Source organism: Dysidea avara, chromosome 6 (genome assembly GCF_963678975.1).
Source record: "Dysidea avara chromosome 6, odDysAvar1.4, whole genome shotgun sequence".
NCBI lineage: Eukaryota > Metazoa > Porifera > Demospongiae > Dictyoceratida > Dysideidae > Dysidea > Dysidea avara.
In genome coordinates this window covers 32,454,935-32,482,379 of record NC_089277.1, presented here as the reverse complement: position 1 = coordinate 32,482,379, position 27,445 = coordinate 32,454,935, and the positions used below count along the sequence as shown (strand labels likewise).

Below are 27,445 nucleotides of genomic sequence, written 5' to 3'. Positions count from 1 at the left end.
CCCCCCTCCCGGGCTTACTAAGGGATTAGTGGGGGATTTTTGCCGATTTGATCAGAAATTTTGTCCCACTAGTGGGGCATTTGACCGTTCGAAATTTTAGGCGTTTGCTTTAGCTTGCGAGCTATGAAAATTAATCTGTTTCCTAAAGTTTATTCCAGCGATACTACATGGAGATTTGACCACTAGCTGTTCCCCAGTGGGTGGAGAATTTGATTTTTCAAAAAGTCAAATCCCCACCATTTCCCCCACTACACCCGGGAGGGGGGAGGTGGGGATAACATTGATAGGTGCATTAGTAAATAACATAACAGACTAAATAGGATTCTGGGTTATGCAGATGTCGGATTTGAGAGATTCTACTGTGATATACTGAATTGTTAGTTTAAACGAAGCAACATGTAAGATTTTTTTGTACAGGAATTTCTTTGTAGTGGTGCGTGAAGGATGTGGTTTTGTCATATTTGATTGTGGTTAATTTAATGGTCAAACAAGTTGTAGCAGGTATTAGTGACATCATCACTACTCCCTGCTAAGTGGTGAATTTATAGCCAATTATTACTCTACAATAGATATCACAAGTATCAGAGGCTGTGAAGTGTATAAACACTGGTAGGTCCTGTTTAGACTGACCACATTATACCAACATGTTAGTTAGTTCAGGTAGTGGAAAGAATATCGAACAATTTCATTTAATTCCCAGTGTATAGACTGCCTTTTCCAACTACCAACTGGTCTCACCAGCTGGTCTGTGATGTAGTCAACAGTTTTATGTGACAATCCCAGACCAGCTGGTGATTTGATCCACACAGTTTGTAAGTTCCCTGAGGAGCCACACAGCCTAAGACCTCTTGATTCAATTGGTTCTTAATTAAAACAACATTACTCTGTAGCCTTCTTGCTGGTCCCCTAGTTGCATAATTGACCCGTAATAAAATTTCATGCTGGATTACATTAACAGTTTTTATGCTAATATTGTTGTTAAAAAATTGATGGAAAGGAGTGGAAAGTGGCCACACATAAAGTGCCCTTCTTGATATATCCGTAGATGAACCATCACTGATACAGCTCATCCCACAATTAATACTTCGTTACTAATGACAACTAACAGGAAACCACAATCGATCCTTTAATTATTTTTATCTTATGTTTAATGACCCACTGGAGGTGCCACTGATAACTTGTAAGGGTAGTTTCAGCAATGGTAAGTTGCAAGCTTCAATTTGAGAAAGCGGTCCGTTCCGTGGTTTAGTCCATCGTTCCGTTCCGTAGAATAGACCCCACCTGAAATTCACACCTCGCATACACTGCCACGAGGAAATCTCGTGATCCAACACTTGGAACGACAGTAGGTCGGAAACCGATACAACAGGCTGTACGTGTCGCATCTCGCCTTGCCACATGGCAGCACGACCAGAGCCGCCCAGAGAAATTAAAGGGCCCAGGGCAAAGAGTTAAAGTGGGGCCCCAGAGGCAAGGAGGTTTCCATTCTGAATGACAACTTCACCCAAGCTATAAGTTGAAGACCAACAAAAAAAAAAAAAAGGTCACAACCTGCTGACAATCACAATAACTACCACTCACCAACCATATCTCCTTATCTATAAGCTTGCTACACTGTTCCTCTGAAGAATACTGTGACTGCTCTATTAGAGTATATCGATCTTTTAAACAGGTATGCAAGAGGCTCTTCATGGGGCCCCTTTCAGGCCGGGGGCAAAATGGCCCAGTTGCCCTCCCTGTGGGCGGCCCTGAGCACGACACCTGCGCAATTTAGGAATTCACAAAATGCGCAGTTTCACATATTGCGTCTAACACCGATGTGCGGTATCCCAAGCAAGCTGGCTTGCGGTTGCCGCTACTGTGAGCATGCTCTCACTTTAATTAGCTATAAGTTCCGTTTCCTTTATGGTATGGCTTCATAACTTGGAAGACACGAAAAGCAATGAAAGGGCTTTAAATCAACACCAAACACGTGGGGTTGCGAGCAAGTAAAGGTAAAAATCTTGCACTTCATTTTCAGTAGTGGTACAAAATCGTTTCTGCACATCAATCGCTCTATAAAGCTTACCACTTATTAAACAGTCTTAGATCAACATAACAAGCCATTAGAATTAAGTGTCTAGCTGTCGCGTAAAGAATTATACACTGACAACTAAATATTTGATTTAAACAATATTATTATGTATTTGCAGCTGCTACATAGATCATCTAATGCCACTGATGAAGTCCATAACAGTGCCAGCACTTCTGATGGTAGTACTCCCAAGCAGTGTATTCTGTGTGGAAGTACGGATAAGCGAATGACACAATATATGGTAACTGGGGATCAAAGGAGCAAAAATTTCTCTTGCTCCATTTAGACTCACCTCCTACTGACAGCAGTTCCATATGTAAGTCTCACTTCATAGAGGCTGAACGACACCACAATGACCCTTACTTTATGCCAAAGTGGAAATACAAATCACCAAGACCTGTTAGAAAGTGCAGTAATCCAAAGTGTAATGAGCCACTTCAAGCAAAACTTAATGCACTGCAGTGTAATTAAATCACTGGAAAGGGAACAAAATGGGTCGGATGATGATTCAATAGCAATTTGGAAGCACACGTGTGAGAACACAGCAGATACTGTAACTAAGCCAACAGTTGCTGCTGTTCTGTATGTTGCTAAGCATCTGTTAGTAGGAAAGGCTGTGTTGTTACCTTGGGTTTGTACGATATTTTTGGAGTCTTATGGGTGGACTGACAGTGGCAATGTTAATTCACTAGAACTGTCCCTGGAGTTAGGTGAAACCAGTGTACAGTTTTCATCTAGGTGGCTGTTACATCAGCTAATAGTTTATCTGGAATCATATTTACTTTACAAATGTGTACACAAACAAATTGGCACCATACTTTACCGTAGTGGGGTAGATCCCATCATCAGTCTTTCATGGGCCTTAAGTACATTGCAGGCAAGCAATAGCTGCTACAATGAACCTGCTAAGTATGATAAATCACTGCTAAGCAAGGAGCAAGTACTAACTTACGCAGGGTGCATTGTCAATGACATGGTACATGAGGAGAACAAGAAACAGTCATCTGCCAGCTCAATTATCGATCCATCACAATTTAGCATATCTGAATGTCTCCAGAATGTAGATCCACTATTAGTCAAGTTTCTTTTGACAGCCACCAGTACGGCACGTGAACGTCAACACTGCCATATAAATGAACAGACAAAATTAGCACATACCTTTTTTATAATATGCCTTTTACAATTTAGCACCAACAGGAAACAACCAACCTTCTTTCACCATCTGCTTTCTGATGTAGTTGAAGTATGCAGTGGTTCACACCAGTTGATGAGAATTCTTGGTTGTGTCAGCTTACCAGACACTCATGACAGGTTTGTCACTGAACATGCCCAGCTGAAGTGTCAGACTAGCATATGAAATGAAATCTCTCCAAACGTATTCACAGTAGCATCAGTGGACAATTTTGACATGCTTCAAAGTTATTTACTGTGGGGATCAGCAACGTAGCTTTCATGGAACAACAGTTGCAACTGGTCCAACCTGATCCAAATGGCATATTCAGTAGTCAAGGTAACAGCATGTCCATCAATAAACCAGTTGAAGATTCTACAGTGAGTGGTGAAAACAGTGAATCACAGATGGTAAACATTAACAATTCTACATCAGTAAGTAACATTACAATTACAAACACAAACCTACAAATTCCGTTACAAGAAGATCCAGATCAGTGCACTACTAGAAAGCAACAGCATCTAGACAGACTATCGCCATCTAACTCTCCTCACAAGCTAGGAAAAGTGGGACCAAAACGTCCAAGAACAATTCCCGTTAAGAATCTATGTAAGTCTTTACATGAAGCGGTTTCTACTCCATTAGCAGTACTGTCTGTAGTACTCTCACAATTGAAAACTTTAAATAAAGAAAATTCTGAAGAAAAGAATGAGCAAGATGCGTTAAAAACCAAACTTCAATCATATATTGTTCAAAAGTGTATATGTGACCATTATCCTGAGACAATAACAAATCATAGATTGAACAATTGGCCTTCAATGACAACACAATAAAATTTTGGTACCAGTTTGTATTCATAGATTGTTTTAGCTACTTGTCCTTATACCTGGCAATCAGAAGCAGCAATTGGAATTTACGTTTATCCAGCCTTAAAATAATGAGTCCATTATTTTCAGCATTTAACAGGGACTTTTATGAAAGAATTATACCTTACCATATAGCTGACATTGAGAGCTTTCCATCAGAAGTTTTGCAGTGCCTTAGAAATGGTGGTTTTACTGTCAGTATGTCTGGACGCAGGCGGTGTACTATTGCACTAGACGAAGCACATGAAATGTGTATAAACAAGGACCTGAAAGCTGCTGTTACACATCCCACAAAGTCAAACCTTCAGAAACAAAACATTATTTTTTAACTACCTCATTAAGGCTTATAAGAATATCATCCATGAGTTATTTCCAGAAAGAAAGAGTAATCAACCACCTTCAAACGCCATCTTAGACAGTACCCCACAAATCTACCAAAGTAAGGGAAATGTCAAGCAAATGTGTTCCCTTATTAGAACTAATAATTTATTGACTATAACACCATCACACAATAGAGGAATTTTAAATGTTTTTAGTGGAGAAAAAGCTACCCTTGAACAAGAAACGGACATGCTGAACTTTCATCAAATTGGCACACAAGCTTATCTTGACCATATAGAACATCACATTACACCAACCAAGTTCAGTAAAAGCACCACTGAGACGACATAGACTGTTGACGATGAAACCTGCAAAATGTAAAGCCAAGAGAAGAAATCCAAAAGAGCAAGAACAGAAGCATTTAATAAAGTGCCTGCATTGTCAGTTAACATGGTGTAAACACTCAAATTTACAATATGATACATTGAATGCTCAGTTTTCAGTGTTACCTCGGGCTATTGCAGATGAAGATGGATACCCTCATAAGGCCAGTAAGAGTAAATGGACTGATAAATTAACTAGTAGGTATATATCAGCTGATCCTCCAGTTTTTACATCTTACCTATCCTTATCACCACAGGTTGTTATAATTGATGCCATGTTTATAATTAACACCCGGCCACTACGTCAAACAAAGACTATTTTACATTATACCAAACTGCTTTGTAATCAATCTGTTTTGTCCTACTATAAGGCTTATGTTGATGAAGTGCACTTGATATTTGATCAGCCTGGACGACAAAACTTTAATCCTAAACAGTTTGAGCAACACAAGAGGTCCTTACAGCATAAAACAATCAGCGAGCATCAACACATCTCATTCATGCCCCAATCAACTACACCTAGTGGGTGGCAAAATTTTTTGGAATGCAGACAGTGCAAATGATCAATTGTTGAGGCAATTGGTCTGTCAATAATGCAACAAGGCAGATTCTTGTTAAAGAACCACCAACGTTTAGTGGTTGCTGGCTGCTTCACAGGAAATAATGAAGATTTAGCTTGGATCATATGTGCAGATGAAATTATAGCAGATAGCCTATCACAGTATTACTCAAATGTAGAAGAAGCAGACCACAGGATCTGGAGGCACGCCACACAGTCTAGTGCCAACAAATATTTTAATATACTCACCAGACACAGATGTTTATAACATTGGTCTACACCTTGTAAGTCAACCATCAAAGAACTATATCATTCAACTAAATGTACCACACTCATCAGACACGAAGTATCTTTCTATGAGTAACCTGAAAACTGCATTTATGCATGACCCTGATCTAAGTATTGTGCCCAAAGAAAATCTTGGAGCCATTATGCAAACACTTTTTATTAGTACAGGATGTGACTATATATTATATTTTAAGACATTAGGTAAAGCTACTATCCTTAACACATTTTTTTAACACGCAAAGTTTATAAGTGGAAGAGACATGCCAGGTAAGTTATTTGACACCAGTAGGACTACGAAGGACAGTGGATTTTTATCCTTTGTACGACTTGTGGGCACATGCTACTTCAAAAAAAATCTATCTGCATTTAAAGCTAATAATGACAGCCACCAGGCTCCATTTCACCTTTACAATTCCATAGACTCCACCTTACCTAGTAGAAATAAACACGAACTTTGGCTAACAGAAATCCATAAAGTGGTAGGTGGAAGAATACTGAATGAAGAAGACAGAGTTCCATCTATCACGGCGCTGTGGAGACATTGGCTCCGTTCATGCTGGACTAGTCAGTTGTGGCATAATTCATCAGAAGATGTATACACATCATTGCCAATACCTGAAGAAAGTGGCTGGAATGAATCACATGATGGGTACACATTTGACTGGGAAGCTCCTGAAATACAGAGTAGAGTTCAAAAGTCAATAGACTTTTTGATGAAGGGGTGTAGCTGCAAAAAAGGGGTGTAGAACAGCTAATTGTGGTTGCAGGAAGAAAGCGAGGCATTGCGGACCAGCTCGTTTGTGTCAAGAATGTTCTAACCTACAAACTGAGACTCCTATTACCAACATAGTTGATGAAGACACAAAGAGTGACAATGAAGAACATGAAACTGAAAACAGTGATTTAGATGTAGAAGAGTAGTCTCGCGTGGCCAGACCGCTTTTTCTCCCACGGCGCTTATCGATTAGAAATTATAAGCGCCTGCTCGGAAAAGGGTCTGGTCTGGTTAGAATTGCTGAGTCGTTCTTGACACCTCCAGGGTGGCGGAGGTGTTGAATGGCCACGTCATCTCTAAGCGCCTCTACATCGTTTTTTCACTATGGAGAGTATGGATCTCGGTATGGCTCGGTATGGATGCTTCACCTGAACCTTCACCACAGCAACATGAAACTCATCCTCGAACTCGTCTGAGTTTTCAGGACGCGTTGTCATGTACATTGACGACTATGGGCCTTGCTCCGTTAAAGCCGAAACAGGTATAAGAGTGTCGTTCTTTGTTCCTCGCATTGTTCAATGTTTTCTGTTAATGTAAAGGAGGAAGCTGTTCGAGCATTTGTTAAAGGCAAAGATGTGTTTGGTATTTTGCCAACTGGGTATGGCAAATCAGTGATTTATGCTATTCTACCATTACTGTTTGATTTTATGTTAGGTAAGTTTCTTGAAATTTTTGTGCAATATGTCTAAATATGTTGTTTAATGTTAACGAAGGTTGTGCTGGTAGCATTGTTGTTGTCATTACACCATTAATTGCTTTGATGGTGGACCAAAAGAAGAACTTTGCACCTACTGGAGTCTCAGTAGAATTTGTTGGGAAAGCACAAGATGATAACACTGCCGTAAAGAGAGTACTTAAAGGGGAAGTACAATTAGTGTATATAAGCCCAGAGAATATTTTAAACAATCGAAGGTTTCGTGATATGTTGCAGAAAAGCAACTACCAGCAGAGACTAGTGGCAGTTGTAGTGGATGAAGCTCATTGTGTTCAGATGTGGTAAGAACAAGGTGTGATTGACTCTTAATATCAATTTTTTTATGTGCAGGGGTGAAAAATTTCGGAAAGCTTTCTTCAAAATAGGATCTCTAAGAAGCTTGGTGCCTAAATCTGTCAATGTAATGGCACTTACTGCTACAGCCACTGAGCAGACTGTTGCCACAGTGAAGAGGCAGCTGGCCATGGATGATCCCATTATGGTTGGCTTGAATTTGGATAGATCAAACATTAAATACATTGTAAAGCCGTCTATAACTCTAGAAGAGTTCACAACTACCATTGCCAGTGAACTTATCTCTAGTCGTGTAAACACACCAAAGACTGTGATTTTTTGCCAATCGCTCATAGAATGTGCTGAAGTATTTTCTATGGTAAAAGTCAAACTTGGCCATGAGATATCTGAACCTCCAGGATTTGAACATATTGTTGAACTGAGACTTTTGACATCATTTACAGCAGTATCAAGTAATGAACATAGGGAATCGATTATCGATGAATTCAGTAAGATGGATTCCATTCTCAGGGTGGTAATTGCCAGCAGTGCGTTTGGGATGGGAGTTAACATTCCAGACATTTCCCGAGTAATTAATTGGGGACTACCACCGACACTGGAGGATCTGGTGCAACAAACAGGGAGAGCCGGAAGAAATGGAATTCCAGCTGATGCTATACTTTACAGCAACAGTTCATATAATTCCACCAAACCAATTAAGGATTATGCAGCAAACACTGGTTATTGTCGTAGGTATTTATTATTTAAATTTTTTTTGTTTAGCAAAGACAAGCAGTGTATAACTGGCTGTCGATGTTGTGACCTTTGTAGTTCTTTATGTGGATGTCAACAGTGTAATAATTTGTGAAACATAATAACTTACATGGCATTAAATTACAAAATTTCAAGTTTCAATATTTTACTTTTAACCCACTCATTGATTTTCTCCCACTTTAGGGATGCGAGAAATGGTTGTTTATTATACATCTTTATTCTACGTCCCACTTGTTTGCTGAACACCTTTTCATCAATGAGAACAGCAGTCATCTTTTCCAAATCTTTTGTAAAGGAAGGGTAAGATGAGAAGGGTTTTGCAACTGCTATACCATTTTCAGCTTCAAATGTTTTACAAATTTGTGATACCACCCCTAATGACTTGGCTGCCCTGTCTACAGAAGAGTCTTTTGTATTGGATCCCATATTACGCAACATGGACTTCAGAGTCCCATTCAAGTGTTCCATATGGAGGTCACACGGAATATTACATCCAGTCCTTCCACTGGTGTTTACAGTGCGATTCCACTTTAACTCAGTGGCCTTACGTTCAGACAGGTACAAAGTCTGTGCCAAAAGCAAGAATGCTTCTTTAGCATAGTTATAGCGACCTTGTTGTTGAAACACAGGTAGCAGCAGCTTCCAGTACAGAACAATCCTGTCACCATCCCCCTCTCTCACTGCATCATGAAAGCCATGCCATACAAGGCACATTGTAAGCAGATCAGTAGCATAGTTAAACCTGCTGTCATTTACAGGTGAAGGCTGTGTTCCATCAGATGGCATGATATTGACAAAATAGCTTACAATATTCCCAGCAACTGCATTGCAGTCTTCAATTGTATTTCCAGCTGTCTCTAGCTGCTTGGCTGCTGCTGCTACATGGGCGCACATGACAACAGTAAGAAAATCTTCAGTAGGTTTCATGTTGTTCTTCGGATTAGCCCCAACAGCAGTTCGGTTAACCAAGTGCTTGAGCTGGTTTAGTGTACCTCGCTCATGTGATTTATTACTAAAAAACCTCCCCCAAATCACCTAAATGGTAAAAGTATAAAAAATTATTTTGACTGGTAGTACAGACATACCTGCACCAGGCACATCCTAGCATGCCAATCGGCTATGGTAGGTACAAATCCTGCGAGTCTTTCTAATCGCTTCTTCTCTGGCTCTCTTAGCACTGCCGCTCCCCGAGCTCTAGCAACTGTAAGCTGGTCACCAAAAAATAGCAATTGGTACAAACGAGAGCTGTCATAGGTATGTTCACGTCCATTCACATTAATGGTAGTAACAGATTCCTCCACTGGTACGTACTTGTTATAACTTTTCATAATTTGAGACATGTCAACAATGTATGCTTCATTCTTGAACTCCACACCTAATGGGACCTATAAATACATGCTCATAATTAGCAATAACATTAATAGCAATACTTACCACTACAGACTTTGCAGCCATTTCTTTTTCATGTTTTGAAGGAATATGCCAAGTAACTTTCTTCACCTGGTTACTAAATCTCTTCACATTCTGCACTAAAACCCTGCAAAAAATCATAGCAAGAATACATCAAAATATAAGTATATATTTACCTTGATATTAATACTTTAAACTCCTCTAAAATTTTTGAAATATCACTTCTGGTCAATAAAAACAGCTCAGGTGAAATCACTACTGAAGCTGGTTTATCAGATAGGGAGGATACGTCCACACGATTTTTCACAGCATATGAATGAAAAATGTGAAGAGATTTGGTCTGTCTATCTTCCCTTTGATGGCTTGGACGAAAGTTTTTGTCAAGATTATCCCCAACTAGGACAAATCCTCGACAATTCAATGCTGCTAACTCTTGACCTTTCTGTGTTGTACTGATGGTTCGATTTGCATCTATGCACAGCAAGAAAAAATACTAAAGCTATAAATTTGTAAGAAAAAATCAAACCTGCTGTTACAGTGGCTGTTGTAGTATCAGCTCTCACTAAACCTTGAACAATAACATTGGTTCCTGAAGCTTCAGGTGCCACAGAAGGTTCACTGTTGATGGGTGGTTCAGAAGTTCTCACTACAAAACAAACTACCTTGAGTATAGTCAATGAAAATTGGTATACCTTCAGATGTTATGACATCACTTTCATCAGTTTCCATGGGCTCCCAATTGGGTGAGTCCAGTGATGTATCACTGTAGCAACTCTCCACATCTGAATAATCATCGTCTTCATGATTGTCTTCACCTGCGACATCATCATCATCATCATTCTCCAGAGGGAGGGTAGGCATTAAACCAATGTCAAATCTTAGCTATCAAATAAAATTCATTTATACGTATCCTTATAACACTTTAAATGAACCTCAAAATGCTCCTTCAAATTATCTGCCCAAAGAAATACATCTGCATTGTAATTCTTAACCACACCATCAATTATTGGCTGCAGCATTGATGCTGACATGCACAGCATAAATGGCTGTAAGTAGTTGTAGATCTAAAAGAATAAATTTAACAAGCACTGAAATAATTCAATTCATGATTTACCTGCTTCTTAGCAGATTGTCCATATAAGAGTGTGGACATCACAGTCTGCACTAGGGACATGAATTTGCAGCGTTTCTTCAGTAACATGCATATAACCAATGCAAGAAACCTCTGGTCAGCCTTTGGAAGAAAGCCACTAAGCAGCTTAAAAAGTGTTGGCACAGCTGCTTGCAATTCAGTACAAATGTCACTCCAGTTAAATTCCTGAATCTTCTTAGGTGATGGATTACGCAAGATAGAGTTGTATCCTTCCGAGCATATATATTCCATTTCATGTCGGACTTGAAGTGTAACAGAATCAAGTATATGCTCAGATAAGCATTCTGCTTGGGTAAATCCATTGGCAGCTGCTGTGTAGTTTCGTCTTCCCAATGACATCATGGGCCTCTTCCTGTTTGGTGTCAGTTCAAACGTTTTTTCCTCTCCACATGGATAATCCACTACCAACTGTAACAAAACACATTAGGACAACACATGTATGAGGAAAGGGCCACTGTGATAATATTAATAAAGGATAAACATAGTTACTAAGAACATGCCTATTACTTTATAATTGGCACCACAAATCATATAACAGATACACATGTGTGCATGCACACATGTATGTATTCTTGAGATTTCCCCATACCTTAGCAGACGGTGTACCAAGTTTACCATTTGCATCCTTATCTGCAGCTACCAAAGAACCATCTGTTGCTGCTTCCACTGTTCCTTCTGAAGATGGTAGTGGAACATTGTTGAAACTATTGGACGGCTGAGATGCAACATGAAGTTGAGTCAAATTAACAGTTGACTGAGCACCATCAATTGGTTGTGATTGATTGATGCCAAATGCTAAAACAGTTCATCGTTATACTAAATATCAATTATAGACATCTGTGCAACTCACATGCTAGGCAGACCTTTTGAAGAGTGGATTCTGCTTTAAACATAACAGTAGTCAATTCTTGCTGAAGCCTGTCTATTGACTTCAAAAGCCTTTGGCAAAATATGCAAAGGCGTGCATCACTTTTGAAAATAGAAGATGGAATTCCTGTGTGTCATTACTCTGATAATGACACGAACAGCCTGAAGAAACATGTCTTACCTCTGCTCAAAAGCAACCAGTTTAACACCCTCTGTTCTTTCTCAGAGTTGCCTCCAAATAACTTTTTAAACTTGTCCGCGTTCGATGGGCAATTTGGAGGCTGCAAGCAGAATGCACACCATAGGTTGCTGGCCATTCCCAGTGAAAAAACGATGTAGAGGCGCTTAGAGATGACGTGGCCATTCAACACCTCCGCCACCCTGGAGGTGTCAAGAACGACTCAGCAATTCTAACCAGACCAGACCCTTTTCCGAGCAGGCGCTTATAATTTCTAATCGATAAGCGCCGTGGGAGAAAAAGCGGTCTGGCCACGCGAGACTAGTAGAAGAGTACAATGTAGAAGAAGAGATTATAACTGAGGACTTTCTAGATACATGTTATGACATAATATAGGTACACTACATATACACATAACTTGTAAACAATGGAATAAATTTGTTTTGCAGTGTGTGATTGGCTAATTTTACTTACACGTATTACTGATACCCAGCACAACGTTTCTGCGAAGTCCGTCTTCTTTATTCGCTGGATTTTCAGCATGACAACGACATTACGCAATTCAACTTTCTACTCTAGTGCGAGACGATTTCTTCCGGCTCAGTAGAAAACGAATCAAGTTAGAAAACAAACTTCTTTTCTTGCATTTTCCGGCTTAGACTTCAAAAAATAGTAAGAAATGTTCACACTACGAGATACATTACACTGAGTCCATGTTACGCCATTTTAATTGTAACCTTCACTCGAACCTTCGCGAAGTTTTATGGCACTTGCGTTTCGACTGACATCCTTTTCAGTAAATCACGTGAAAATGTGAAATTCATCGCTGGGCGTGGCACGTATATAAAAGCAACTCTCCTTCCGCTGCTTATGCTTCATACAACATGGCGAAAAGAGAGGTTAGACTTTTACGTAACTCTAATAGTATTTGTACAAAGGGTAGCCTGCATGCGTGCAAAAATATGTGTAGCTCAACAAGTACAGTATATTAATTCACTCCAGAATCGTTCTATTGATCATACGTTACCACATATGTCAAATGTAAGGAGTTGTCACTAGCTTTTGACTGTACTTAGGTAGGTCAATGGTCATGCAAGGCAACAAAATCATTCTACATGCATTACTTGTGGGCCGGATGTATTCAAAACCCACAATCAGAAACTATGTCAGTGTGAGTTTACAGGAAGTATAATGCAACTCACAAGAAGTAAGAATCTCCAACAAGATCTTTCAAAGTTCCAGCAGATAACAAGTTGCTATGATTGTAATTATGTTTCTTCGTAGCTGTTGGCAACACATACCAAGAAAGTAGTTGGTATGTGACCGGACCTGTGAAAATACTATAGGGTGGGCACAAACTACATCCTGCCACACAATCAGTCATATCTTAGTATATAGAATATTTGCATTCTGTAACTTGTATCAAATAGCCATTTAAACGTTTAATAAGGGCCGGCAGAAGAGTGCATGACCATAGCATGATACAATAAAAAAAAGTTTTGAGTAATGGAAGTTTGAAATGTAGGCAAATTTTATGTCTTATTTTTGCAAGCCCACACTTATTATGGTACAAGTGGCAGTACACATTGGGAAATAAGAAATAAAGAAGTCAAACACCGAAACATTTTAAGACACACGAAGTCAAGGTGAATTTTTGTCCAGTCAAGACCTTGACTGTAGTTGCAGATCACTTGCCTATGTCACATGTGTTGTTATTGGCTATGTGAAGTTAAATTAAATGTCAATTAAATGTCTATTAACTTCAAGGAGGGCATGCAATCCACCTCAGGTTAATGATAAAGTTAAATATTCAAGATAACCATCACCATGAATCTGATAAGAATCTGAATTAAAATAATTAAATTGCATCATTCTATGGAATGGTGGAGTTTCTGGCTCAACCAAAAAACACAGGACAGTAAATTTTGGACTAATTTTACCTTCTCTATACATACTCACTACCTAGTGACGTAGCTAGACTTTTGCCATATGCCAGAGTGGACAGTCATGCAACACACACACACATGTATTGACATTTTTACATCACTACGTACTTTGCCTACACTGCTGACTAATATAACTTACTTTATGTGAATGCTGCATGTGTCTTAATATCCAACAAGGAAGAATCTTGAATTAAAGCACAAGGCACTTAACTATAGTGTTCTATCACATGATGACTGCACTGGCCACTAAAGTTTTTCACCTACAAACAAACAAGAAAGAAAATAATTGCTAACTGAACAACCAGTACCTACTTCATATCACTTGAACTGTCACTAAGCAGTATCCACACTACTAGACTGGTGCACATGTGTCTAATACTTCTAGGCTACTTCACTCTGATCCCACACTGATACATAACGCAAGTGTGGCGGTGCTTTAAAGTGCTTTCTGGTCATCTTAATTTGGAGTGTTCATTTTGTATCCATTAAATATTTGCCCATGAAAGTGTTATACAACACATTAAGGCTTGTGTATAGGAAAAGTACAACACTCAGTGAGTGTCTTGAGGCAAACACAGCACTTGGATTCACCTCATATATACCAGTGGTGGTGGAAGGTGGGGGCTAGAGAGGCTGGAACCCTCCACAACTTTCAGATGAGAGGGGCAGAGCTCCTCTAATAATTACCTTGTGTAACATTATGAGTGTTACGGTATCATGTGATGAAATATCGGCGTGGTTTCAAAACCTCTATTGTAGAAGGATTCATTGTACATAATTATGTTGTACCTGAAAGATTTTAATTGACAATACTTTGTATAAAAATTGCCACCAGATTCAATCTCGTAGTACCTATTTTTCAAAAAATGTTCTGGGGAGCATGTCCCCAGATCCTGGAGTGTGTTTTGCATGCTGAGTGTGCTTTGCACAATGTTGTAATCCCTGCAACCATGAACAAGCCTCCAGCTATCATACAAGTGTCAGTTCAAAAAATTTTTGAGCCCCCCAAATTTTCTATTTTCTACCTTCCTCAGCCTCTACATACTGTATTAGTCTCTTGATATACTCCTTCCTGCTGTATTGTACACATACAGTGGTGCTTTAAATATAAGATAATGTTTTCAAGTAAGGACAGAGGTCAAATAGTGACCTCTGGAAATGTCACTCATACTACAATTGATACCATACAATGTAATCATTTGAGGTGGAAAACTTTTTGTGGTCGATACATGTTATGAAGGTTCACAATAAAAACATTCATGGTTGTAAGCAAAATCACAAAATACACAAAAGTTTCCCCCACAGTCTGGATGTGTTGTGTGTTAATACTTTTCTATTTGGATACCTTAGTCATGTGTATTCAATATGTTATGTTATTTTATCATCTCCCATTATGTGTGGGGTAGTCATCCACTTGTTATAGGGATAAAAATTACACCTCTAACTCACCCCACCATGTTGTGTATTGTGTCCAGTAGTGTAGCTGTATAGTACATGACATGTTATTAATTTTGTTACATCTACACTATATAGTATACCATTTGGGGATTATGTGTTGCTGCTATTAATGGCAGACTCAGTGATGTACAACAACACCTACAGAATGGTGTGGATGTGAATGAGTACTTCGTAAGTTGATACAATGTGTAGTGTGTTGACTTGTATACAAAGTGTTCCCATAAGTATTACCATATATGGTCATGTTTAGCACATATTAATTGGCTATCATTTAAATGGTTAGTATTATATATTTAGTGTAGTATTCACAAATTAACTATAATGTGCCATTCAACATGAGATCCAGGTAGTGTGTTGATGAGTTAATATTGTATAAGTAATGTTGTACCCCCTCTTGGTTGTACAAATAGTGTAATACAGTAACAACAGTGACATTGTTGACAGTTGTCACTGTATACTGGTGTTGTGTGTATTTGAAATAATGATTTCTCAATTAAGGTTTGGAATTTTGAAGAAAGAATTAGCTAATTGTCACAAACTACATAACTTTTTTTTTCAAATTCCCAAGTACCATGTTACTATTTACATGTACTATTTAAACCAGGTGTACACCTTGTTAGTGACCACAGGCTGGTTGTTGGTAATACAATTGTGTACACATTACATCACATTGATGAGTACCTATAGTATGTACAAGTTGAGCTGGATTCTGAAATATAGCTAAAAATTAAAAAGTGGATTTTTTTCTCAAGAGAGTAAACATTTCAGTCAACTATATGATTAATGGTGACAGCCAAGGTGTCAATAACAGACACATGCAAATTGGCTCCATTACAAGTTCGGAAAAGGGCTGTAAGCATTTTATGGCTTCCCTATAGGAAATGTATCATGGCTAAAATTCTGATTGGCTGTAATATCATGTCAGAAATTTAAACAATAGATTTTGAAATATTTTTAGTGGGTCAAGTAGCACTACAAATGAGCCAAATTTATTTCAAGATCATGTGCAATTGCATCCATGAGTTACTAAATGTTTTTGAGGATTCAGCTCAACACGTACATACTTATAATACTATTAATGTACTTGACTGTTAGTACCAACATGGATAAAACATTTTATGTATGCTTCAGTGAACATGTGAAAAATGTTGGCTGTATTGACATTGAAAAGACTCTGTAACATTTCTATAACTCTCTATAATGGTATTGTACTGAAAGTATAACAGCATTCACTGCAAATGACATTGTTGGCTTCATAAACCATCAGAAAGAACATTAGGGAATGTCATGAATGTGTGTTTATGAATTAGCAATATCCTTGAGATGTTTATTGAGGTGAAGCTGAGAGAGCCCCACACTAGTCAAAAGATGGTAACGTCAATCCATTCACGTACAATAACAATATTACACAAACAACTTATGAAGCTTGTAATACAGTTCATTGTAGGCTGGCAAACTCTTTGTACATTGTCCTATGCAACTAGTGCTCACCCTCAACCAAACAAGTATTAGCTGCCATACAGAGTGACTGTCATATGTTTGCAATAAGTCTAATGTGACATTGTCAGCTGTCAAGCTTGTTAATACTTGTCTTGTTTGTGTAATGAATAATGACCATGTGAAAGTTATATGGATTTGTACAAAGTCTTATATGTGACCAGATTTTACAAAATCGGTCCAGATCGCACATCAGGCAAAATCAAACTAACACCACCAGTGGATAGCCACACTATCATACTGCTAGTTTTGACACTCAGTACTACTCAAACGACTCAAGGCTGATTTTAACAGACGTGTTTTCTGGGTGGTGTAGAGATCTCGAATGGCGGTGTCTGGCCTTGTGAAGGGTCTAGCTTGACAAGAATCAGTGGTTAGCTGGTAGATGGACTAGAAATGTTGGCCAGACATTTTTTCTGTTGATTTTGCTATATATCAGCCACTAAAGAGCCAGCACAGCCCTGTAATTTCGTGTTTGGAGTCTGGACTCCAATCGAGGTCTTCCTCCACTTTGAAGTCTATCCCTTACCCACTCTACCACCCTCCACCCCCCACTCCTTCGTCAGCACTCATGATACTGCTTAATTTGATTGTCCAACTGCTCAGATTTTCTAGCTTATTTGGTGAGAAACTCTACAAGCAGCTGCAAGTATTTATTTATTTATTTATTTTATTTGTTTAACCATAAGGGTAAGGTAATTACAAAAGGTAAATGCCTATAGGAGGAACACCTACAAAAACACAAGATACAAAAACCGAGAACAACAAACATTACAAGGACATTAGTACAATGCAGAACAAATAACTAAATACTGTAGCAAGAGAAAAAAATAGTGTTACAAAAATTTATACAACTCTCGTCTAAAGTGAGAAGAGAGAGAATATCATGTGGGACAGAATTCCATAAAAGATACCATTACCAAAAAAGAAAACCTATAAGAGTTTATTGATGACTGCTTACACTGTAACGAAAGGGAGTGAGATCTTGTACAAGAATTGGTAAATGAAAAGGAGCTTGAAAAAGGTAAGGAAATGTGGCAGTGATAAACATCATAAATGGTAACTATTGTAAGATACTTCCAACGAGTAGAAAGAGATGGCCAGTGAAGCTCATGACAACATTCACTAGATGACTTTGACCATGTGTGACTATGACAGTTGTACCTGCTGCCACACACCCAACGAGCCCCACAATTTTGGATTTTCAGAAATGTTTTTCTGAGTGTGAGGATTCCACACGGTACTTGCATAATCTAAAACTGGTAGGACAAGTGCTCTGAATGCATTCCTCTTGGCTGAAGAATTACATGTGTACATGTTATGATGCAACAAATTTTAAAGTTTGAGAAGCCCTTTCAATGAATCATGGGAGACATGTTTATTCCAAGTACTGGAAGTGGTCTGAAAGGTAATAGACTGATGTATCTTTGTTTAAATTTCATAGGGATGCTTGCTATCCTTGGCAAGTTATACTGACTTGAATTCTTTAAAACCGGACCATTTATCTCAAAACTTCTAATGTGCGATTTGGATTGTTTTCCAAAATCCAATCACATAACATTGTGGCAAGAGTTAATAATAAGAGAGGTCAGCAAATTCACAATAACAATGATTTACAAGCCTATCATATAACGTATTGTATAATAGGATCACAAAGGAGTAGGCATGGCCTACAACATTACCCAAAAACCAGCCTCAATTTTCCTTGACGCCGATAAGGTAGCCAAAACTAAGCCAAACAAGCCTTCAGATTGACCAGAAATGCTTTCAACAAGTTGCTAAGAAATTTAAAATAGTAATTATTTAACAGGAGTAACTGACAGACCAAGTAGTTGACTGATTCCTTCAGAAAAGCGTAACTTGACAATGGCTAAGGATACAGACTTGATTTTTTTCACAGTTTGACATTGCTTCGGCATGAGAGGTGCCTTTTGGCATACCGCAGTATGTACAATGTATTCTTCATGGACTTACCAGTGCCCTCCTTTGTGTCCCATTCATCTTAGTGACAGCATTGAGTGTTAATTTGGTGGTAGCTAGCACGTGATGGATTCCCTTTGTAATAGAAATCGTCTGTATTTTCTATAGCGGCTATTTTAATTACGGAGGTGCTTTTCAAACAGTTCTTGATTTGTACTGCTGTGTAACGGGTTGAAAATACATAGCTGACAATGAAGCATAATGGATACTTCACTTTTCAGGTGATAATTGATATAACTGGGGTGCAGGGCGCTATTTCTTTCTTTCGGTATGCATGGATTGCAGAGGTGCTTTTCTTGATTTGAAATGCTATGTGACAGGTTGATCATAGGAGTAGGGACCATATCACATCGGTAAAAAGTACTGAAACAAGCTGGAGCAGTGCACGATATTAAATCACAGTAAAACAATAAGAAGTGTTATGCATTTCCATTATGGTATCTTGAGCACATTTGGGAAAAACACTCCTTTTTGTTTTGCTATGATTTAATGTCGTAGACTACTCCAACTTGTTTCAGTACTTTTTATCAATGTGCTATGGTCCCTACTCTAGTTGAAAATTCCAAATTATTTTGTGTACTTGTACTGATGAAGACATCCATACTTCTATGTGTGTATACATGTAGTGAACATTTCTTTGTTTATGGCAAAAATCTACTTCATGATTGGTTATAAATAAGTGAATGAACTTACAATAAAGTAGTTTGGTCTCCTTTTTGTGAAAAACCTGTGAAAATAAGTAGTGTTTATTCCCACTAAGAAGAAATGAGCCACCAAGGAGTTACAGATTTACAAAACCTGATTATAAGTGAAGTACAGTGTACAGGGTGTTAATAATAACATTGGTTTCCTGTATTTATTAACCGTCACATGGCTGACTTTGTATGTATTTTCTCTCCTATCATGACACTTGTTCATAAAACTATAAAATTGTGGTATAGTAAGGGTGTAGGTATGGTAAGGGTGTAGGTATGGTAAGGTTGTACATAAATCAGTCAGAGATTTGCAACTAGCCAAAATCTTTTCTCGGAGGCTAGGATACTTTGGTAGGCAGCATCATCTAAACATTTTTTTTAGTAGATGATTTGGGTGTGGCCCATTACAGTCACTTTACAAGCCCTGCATAATTGCTACCCAATGCTATCACAAGGATACTACAGTCCGTTAAGCGTGTCAAATATATTTTTGTATAATCTAAATAAATGCTCTCTCTCATTTAAGGAAAGCATTGATATGGAAAAACAATGCCTTTGTAGCTGGTATGAAGGATAAGATGACTAATTGAAGATAAAAGGAATGGGGAAACACAGAAGGCAGATATTTGTTAAAAGGCACATCCACCTCTGATGAGTTTATTGCTGTAATGGTGCTAATTGGTGGTAGTGCTACAAATATGAGTCAAGTTATGTTGAAGACCTAATTATTGAGCACATGTTTGTCTCCTATATTATTAAAATGTGACTAGATTTTACAAAACCGATCCAAATCTCACATCAGGTAAAATCAAACTAACACCACCAGTAAATAGCCACACTATTGTACTGCTAGTTTTGACCCTCAGTACTACTCAAACTATTTGCATGAGACTGGTTTTAACAGACGACTTTTCTGGGTGGTATAGAGATCTCGAATGGCAGTATCTGGCCTTGTGAAGGGTCTGGCTTGGCAAGAATCAGTGGTATACTGGTAAATGGCCTGATAATGTTGGCCAGACGTTTTTTCTGTTGATTTTGCTACATATCAGCCATTAAGGAGCCAGCGCAGCCCTGTAATCTCATGTCTTGACTCTAATCATGTTCTGCCTCCATTTTGAAGTCTATCTCTAGCCCTCCCTGCCATCTCCTCCCTCCACTCCTTTGTGAGCACTCGTAATACTACTTCAGTTGTCCAACTGCTCAGATTTTCTATCTTATTTGGCAGGAAACTCTGCAAGCAGCTACAAGTACTGGAAGTGTTCTGAAAGGTAATAGATTGATGTACCTTTTATGAAAATTTCATAAGTGTGCTTGCTATCCTTGGCAAGTTATGCTGACTTGAATTCTTTAAAACTATTTATCTCGAATTTCTAATGTGCGATTTGAATCGTTTTTCCAAAATCCAGTCACAAATGTGGTCTTACTAATAAGGTAAGATTTTTAAAAGATTTTTTATGTATGTAAATATCTCATTAACAAATTAATAAAATTTTGTATTGTACAGTGTGTTAGCAGTACCACTTACAGGAACACAACTAGTATGCATATTATTACCAAATATTGTAAACCCAAACCCACAATTAAATGTGATTTGTCACACTATATAATTTGAGTGGGTAAATGTGTTGAGGTTAATTAGGTATGGCACTATTATGTGCTGTTAAGAATGTTTCAGTGTTTTATGATTCTTCACAAAACAACTGTATCTTTACTTGTTTTCTCTGTTAGTGTCCATATTGCCAAGTATGAGAGCTTGTTCTATTAAGGTGTTTCATATTCATCTCATTTTGATTGTTCTATTAGAGTACTTCAAAGTTACAACAACTAACTTCATGACTATTCTAATAGAGTATGATCTTAAAATGTACAAATCTACAAAAAGTGTGTCTATATGATGCTAGTACTATACTTAATGCTTTTACCAGTGTATGTATCACATTATGTTGAGATTGTTGTATTTGGTATTAAACCTGTTAGTGCAGATCACATGATATCTGTACAGTGTGTATGTAGTATTACTATCAGTGTGATACATTGTAGACTACATACACAAAAAGATGAAATCAGAAACTAGAAACAACTTTACGAGCCCTCTATTATCTCTGGTACCACACCTCCAGCTTAATCCACTGCATAACTGAGTAGTGAGATTGAGATACTCTAATACAGCAGTCACAACAACAGTGTATTTTATAGCTATGATCTAACAAATATAGTTAACAATTTAGTACAACAAAATTTAATATAATTATTGATTTAATAATGAAGTAGGGTTCCAGTTATTAAAGTAGTAGTGTAACAAGAGAATGATAACTATGAGGGAAAATCCCTACTTGGTATTGTAGCCCCACATTGCTACAACACCATGTAGAGGTTTTCACTCATAGCTACCGACATCTCTTGTTTCAATACTGTTTATCACTGAAACCCTACTTCATTTTTAATTTAAGAATTTTTTTGTTATACTAGTTTATAAACTTTTTTCATAGACGGATCTAGGAGATACTGCTAAAGGGATGAGGGGGCAAAAGATAGAACAGTGTTTATTCCATTATGAGAATAATGGAACTCTAGTGCACAAGTTACCATAGAGTCGGGTTGTTAAGCTCAAGCACTTATAATTTCGTAGTGAACTTTTATAAAAATAATACTATCTTGTAAGGCCCCTATTCGGTGATTATTAGTTTCTCATCCAGCCTTTCTAATTATTATGATGCGGGCGGGAGGGTATTACCATTATGCCATTATTTTATAATAATTATTAACACACTGATGTACAGACCTTGTCCAAATTGTCTTTCTTTCTTACTACAAACATTTCCTTCACCAGTTGATTCTAATTTTTGTGATCGCCAACTGTTTTTCGACAGTCAACTGAAAGCCTGCTTTGATGAAGTCGATAGAGCACGATTGCAACTGGCACTGCAGCAATTTGCTAAGGAAAACAACAGTTCTCCTGGTGATATATAGCGCATTGTAGCGTTCATCAACAAAAATTGTAACAGTTTGGTATCACGTGTTCTTCTGAGCATGCGCAGAGTAAATAATGGCTTACCATGCGGTAGCTTAAGAAGGATGCGGGCGGTGGATGAGAAACTAATAATCACCAAATAGGGGCCTAAGGCATGTACACCTAATCAATAATTATGGTGTTTTTAACACTGAATCACTACGATGTAATAGAGTACACTGTAGTTCATGGTAACTGTGCTAGTGTATAAGAATATTTGACTCCATTTCTAGGTGAAATCCTTCATGATGACAAGAATTATCACAATTCAGAGGACTGATTTGCTGTATACAAAGCCAGAGACATAAGCACTCAAGGAGAGATTACTTTTCCAGCATTCTTCCTGTGCATAGCTTTGTCTCATGTAAGCCTTGCATTGGGCCATGTGCGCTTATCAGTCATGGTTATTCACAAGAAATATGTATGAGCTTAACAAATAATATGTGCTTAATAGACACATGTGCTTAACAATCCAACTCTATGGTATATTCATTTGCATAACTTTGTCTGGTATAGCTAGCTGGATGAATGAAAGGAATACACTTTCTAAGACTCCAGTTGGATATCTTCTGAGAAAACTTTTAAAATTAGCCCTCCTATGCTTGAATTCAGGAGCATTTTTGATAGCTATTTAGCTAACAAAATGCATGCTTTACAAGGCATACAAAATTGATTATATCAACCTGTTTGGTGGTAGAGTGTACTAAACAAAATAAGGTAGTAGCTACTGTTACAAAAATTGTCAGTTAATAGCAATAGAATTGTGTTTGTTCTATTAAATTGGTGACTGCTCTATTATTAGAGTATCTCAATCTTTAGCACAAAAAAACATCAAATTTATTTATCTTATTTTCTTCACAGTGTACAGTTTATAACTATTAAGTTGCTTTATATAACTGTTTTCTTCTATTTGCTTGTTGGCTTTCTGTACTTCTGAATATGGTGTGAATACATGATTCCTGTTTCTAGTGCCAATATAGTCTTGTAAGTACAAGGAGGGAAAGAGAAGGACCAGAGGAGCAAAGCTCTCCTTGGCCCCCTCAAATCCACCACTTATGACCTTTTTGTTAGAGCATAGCTATAAAATACACTGTTGCCATGACTGCTATATTAGAGCATCTTGATGTCATTACTCAGTTGTACAGTAGATTAAGTTTGGGGCATGGTACCACAGATAATAAAGGGTGTGTGAAGTTGTTTACTATGTTTGGTGGTATCTTTTCTATGGAACTAGATCATTGAGGGGTGTAACCTCAACAAGTGGTGTCATGAAGTGTTCTGATCATTTCAGGGGGCATGGTCTAATGCTATTATTACAGTATATCAGCTACTATGGTACTTTGTGTCTATATACACTCCTTCAAGTAAAGTGTTGATACGGAAATTACTGCCTTTGTATGGTTTCCTGGCATGAAGAAGTAGATGACAATTAACGTAATTGAGAATAGCAAAGTACACAAAAGTTAGATATTCACTGTTACCACCACAAAAGGTGCATCCCACCCATGAGTTTTTTGTTGTGACTTAAAGTGGTGGTGGGTGTGAGCTGCTTCATATGGTCTGTAGTTTTGTGAATGTGGTTATGCAGTGAGGCAGTCAGTTGGAGGTAGTCAACACTCTACTAAGTAGTGGAGCTAACATACGTGACCGGATCTGCAAGAACCCCATGTTAGTGCATTTTTCGAATTCCGTTTTATTACATTTTCTTTATCTAGATAGCCAAAGGGATGGTCAACCAAAGTTTCAGCTCTAGAAGGCAAGAACCTTCAAAGTTACAGTGCTACAAAGTGGCAACAACAGAAATCGATTTATACAATGCCAATATGGAAAATAAACTACAGGTGCTTAAGTAAACAATTATAACTTACAATTACAGTCTCTACCAAAATGTAACTTTCATCATTGCGTTCTCCATGAACAGGTGAATCCATTGCTGCCTTTCCCATGACCAGGGCAAAGCAAAAACGTGAGAAGAAATGATTGTGAACCATTCATCCAACACAAGGCAGACTGACACAAAACAAAGATTTTGGAACTTCTCTTGCTTTATGCTATCAAGGTTTAAGCATTTATCACTTTCCTTCAGTGTGAAAAAGTGCTTAAAATTTACGGAAATATTATTTTATGATTTCATAAATACTACATTTTTTTTTGCATTCTACTATAAAATTATGCTTGTGCGAACATATGGGATTCTTGCAGATCCAGTCACATTATCAGCTGCTACTCCTGTAGGTAGTACAGTAATCACTATAATCACTGCTTGATGTTTGGTCAACAACTGTCACTTAATTACCACAAGACCCTACATTCTTATCACCCAAAACGAAAGTTGAAAAACTGAAATTGAAAAGCTGAAATCGGGTAAATCTTGTAGAATAGGTACTAGTGTTCACCTCTGGTTAATTAAGATGTCTATGAGACTAACATAATTATGATTTGGTCTCAGTTAATGAGATCTTTACTTGATGTACACTGTTTAGATCTTTTTATGGCCAAATTCTGTATAATGAAGTGATGTTATTAACAAAATTATAGTATGTACACATGTACGTGTTGAGCTGAATCCTCAAAACTGATTAATAACTCACGATTGTTACATTGCATGTGTTTCCTGTATTGCTTGTTAGGTAGCACCTCTCAATCAGCTAAGAATGTATTAAAGGTGCTTCATTTGATTGTAAGAAACTCCAGTTATGACACTGTAAAATTATGGGGAAGCCTCTAAAGTGCAGCCCTTTGGTGTTCATGTTGACACATGTTTGTGGTGAAGCCAGATGTCACACTCCCACACTCAACACACATGATTTCACTATCTGTTATGTAAGAGGCTGTAATACACTTTTGCAAGAAAATAAACCAGTTTTTGTGTGTGTAAAACAGAGTTGCATGAGTAGAAGAGCTGGGGCCACTGTTGCATTGTATTTAGAAGATAAATGGCCTACTTATGTTCAGGGAAAAAACTTCTTCAGCCTTTCAAGAAGAAAACTCCAAATTATAACAGCTCAAAATCTGTTATGCAGCATTGGTGTACCTGCAAGTGAGCCGAACAACATGTATTTTACTTCACATTTACAACAAAGCTGCCCATCATCTTCTACTCCCATGTAGTGAATTGTCGTTTTAATCCTTTTCTCATCACTTCGTCACAGATGTACACAACTTTTCCAGCCAGCATTTTGTTTTTGAAGTCACATTCCCACAAAACTCTAAAAGTTTCCAACAAACGAAATAACACTGTTTGTATGAATTTGGGCTGATAGTACCAATAGTGACTTCCAAACACTCCTGCACTGATCAAATATACAAGGGATGGCATGTTCAACTTCTGCTAGCATAGTAAAGCAATAATATTTTTTTTATCAAAGTGCACACACTTACACTTCATCTGTATTTTCATGTACTTCACAGAGTTTTATCCCAGTTACCTGAGGCATCATCAAGTTGCAACACCATTGCTGCAAATATCAAACAATCTTACATCATATGAAGTAAGGTCAGAAGACTTGGACCCACTGCTGCTGGTAGTAGAAGAGTCATCGCTATCACTGTTGATTTGGATGAGGAATTGCTCTAGACGTTCTTCATTACCCAAGTCTCATCCAAGTACACAACTGGTCTTCCTTCAGTTCTGTTGCACTTCATTCATGTTAAATATTTATGACGCTGATGGACTATGCAGGGCTGCTCATAGTATACCCTGTGTATATGTGTAGTGACATAAAGCACAAACTGTTGCAATGATAACCTCTTGTCATTAATTGTCTTGTACTTAAATCCCATATCACTCAACACTCTTTTAAGCTATGTTCTACCCCCAGAGAAAACACCATCGTTCTTAAGTTTGGCTTAAGACGGAGTATGTGACAAAGTTCCAGGGTTCAAAATTTAACTTACCAAAATCTTTCAGAGTGATAGATTTTCTTTCCTTCCTAAAATGAATGGATCTTCCATCTGATGGCATCTCGGTTGAAACTGTCTGCATCAACACAGACTTGTGAACATTTGTACCTATCGATTCAATTGAGCAGGCTTGTGCAAAGTGCTTTTTGTACCTTTACTTGGCATAGATAAGCCGCCTTTCTTGTGGTACTCCATTCTAACTCTTACAATGGATATCTTTGAAATCCCTTTGTGGCATAATGTATGCCAAAACCCAGCAAAGAAGGTATTATTGGTGACCTCTGAGATTCTCTCCTTGATGTTGGCAGAAAAATTACACTTCTTTGCTCCTTGTTTAAGGTACTCCCATAGTTTCATAAGTAGATGCTTCGTTTGGCTGTTTAACCTCTTTCCAAGGGGGTTTAATTCGCACTCGCTGATGCTGCACTGGATGACATATTCTCAACAATTAAGTGTGCACCTGTAACATGAGCTTACAAATAAATACATCATGAACATCATGTTTAAAGCCTATGATCTTGTATGGCTTCTTAATCAACAACCCAGGATTCATCTCAAATCGTATGTACTATAGCTAGCTAGCTATCTTATCATAGCAAAGAAATGACTAGCACGAAGCTAATCCACCAGACCCTTTAACCAACAAGATAGCCATGTGAGGCTATGTACATTAATGTAATTAACTAGATATCCTCATGAGTCAGTATGATGGTCCCAAAACACACTTTATGGTCTTGTAAATTGTGACCATGTGCTGTTTTCATTGGTGTTTCTGCAATGTATGTACTACACATCAATTCATGAAATTAAAGAACATCAGCCCCATGAAGTATTTTTTAAATTATCTATCCAGACTAATCATTGAGATTGTTTTATATGTGGTCATGATTCTTAGAAGTGGTCTTAATATAAAGGTGGTCCTTGTAAAGAGGTACTCATTATTAGTAATTTATATGCTTTGACCCCGCAATTTCATTTTTCAATTTCTAGTGCTTCAAATAGTCCTTTCAATGTCCCACACATACATCAATTGATAAGTACCTGTCTATTCATGTATACGTGTCTGATAGCACCAAAATACTGTAGATAAAACATTTTATGTGCAGTACATTATTAAACATGTGAAATAAACTACTGCAATTTGCTTTA

At 37.8% G+C, this 27,445-nt stretch overlaps 2 protein-coding genes and 2 long non-coding RNA genes across 14 annotated transcripts; 2 read left to right on the top strand and 2 right to left on the bottom strand.

Annotated features, from left to right (window-relative positions):
• Positions 1-2,066: 2,066 nt before the first annotated feature.
• Positions 2,067-12,640, bottom strand: LOC136257941 (uncharacterized). 11 transcript variants are annotated; one of them, XR_010702379.1, is made up of 7 exons: positions 12,282-12,640; positions 3,710-3,941; positions 3,284-3,620; positions 3,027-3,196; positions 2,893-2,976; positions 2,367-2,840; positions 2,067-2,276 (listed from the first exon to the last, which is right to left on the bottom strand). It is a non-coding gene; the product is annotated as an uncharacterized lncRNA (long non-coding RNA). The 11 variants fall into 11 exon arrangements; XR_010702387.1 differs by lacking the exon at positions 3,710-3,941 and having other exon boundaries at positions 2,367-2,471; positions 2,701-2,840; XR_010702386.1 differs by lacking the exon at positions 3,710-3,941 and having other exon boundaries at positions 2,068-2,276; positions 2,898-2,979; positions 3,023-3,196.
• LOC136257926 (ATP-dependent DNA helicase RecQ-like) lies at positions 6,605-8,354 on the top strand. Its single transcript, XM_066051254.1, has 4 exons — positions 6,605-6,918; positions 6,977-7,091; positions 7,151-7,433; positions 7,483-8,354. Exons 1-4 carry the CDS (start codon positions 6,793-6,795, stop codon positions 8,291-8,293), a joined length of 1,335 nt encoding a protein of 444 aa, XP_065907326.1. The 5' UTR covers positions 6,605-6,792; the 3' UTR covers positions 8,294-8,354.
• On the bottom strand, positions 6,776-12,126 carry LOC136257920 (uncharacterized). Its single transcript, XM_066051244.1, has 11 exons — positions 11,811-12,126; positions 11,613-11,756; positions 11,352-11,557; positions 10,724-11,170; positions 10,542-10,673; positions 10,302-10,491; positions 10,136-10,255; positions 9,786-10,080; positions 9,634-9,736; positions 9,285-9,584; positions 6,776-9,234 (listed from the first exon to the last, which is right to left on the bottom strand). The coding sequence occupies exons 1-11, from the start codon at positions 11,944-11,946 to the stop codon at positions 8,320-8,322; spliced, it is 2,988 nt and encodes a 995-aa protein (XP_065907316.1). The 5' UTR covers positions 11,947-12,126; the 3' UTR covers positions 6,776-8,319.
• A 9,415-nt stretch (positions 12,641-22,055) lies between the features above and the next one.
• Positions 22,056-25,697, top strand: LOC136257963 (uncharacterized). The gene is made up of 3 exons (XR_010702465.1): positions 22,056-24,061; positions 24,109-24,234; positions 24,315-25,697. It is a non-coding gene; the product is annotated as an uncharacterized lncRNA (long non-coding RNA).
• The last annotated feature ends 1,748 nt before the right edge of the window (positions 25,698-27,445 follow it).

Excerpts from the sequence above, each read along its gene's own strand:
- LOC136257920 (XM_066051244.1), bottom strand. The coding sequence starts at position 11,946 with ATGGCCAGCAACCTATGGTGTGCATTCTGCTTGCAGCCTCCAAATTGC. Across the intron at positions 10,492-10,541 it reads ATTTGAAGGAGCATTTTGAG|CTAAGATTTGACATTGGTTT; the intron begins GTTCATTTAAAG and ends TTTATTTGATAG. Across the intron at positions 9,235-9,284 it reads CTAGGATGTGCCTGGTGCAG|GTGATTTGGGGGAGGTTTTT; the intron begins GTATGTCTGTAC and ends TTTACCATTTAG.
- LOC136257926 (XM_066051254.1), top strand. The coding sequence starts at position 6,793 with ATGGATGCTTCACCTGAACCTTCACCACAGCAACATGAAACTCATCCT. Across the intron at positions 7,092-7,150 it reads ACTGTTTGATTTTATGTTAG|GTTGTGCTGGTAGCATTGTT; the intron begins GTAAGTTTCTTG and ends ATGTTAACGAAG. Across the intron at positions 7,434-7,482 it reads GCTCATTGTGTTCAGATGTG|GGGTGAAAAATTTCGGAAAG; the intron begins GTAAGAACAAGG and ends TTTTATGTGCAG.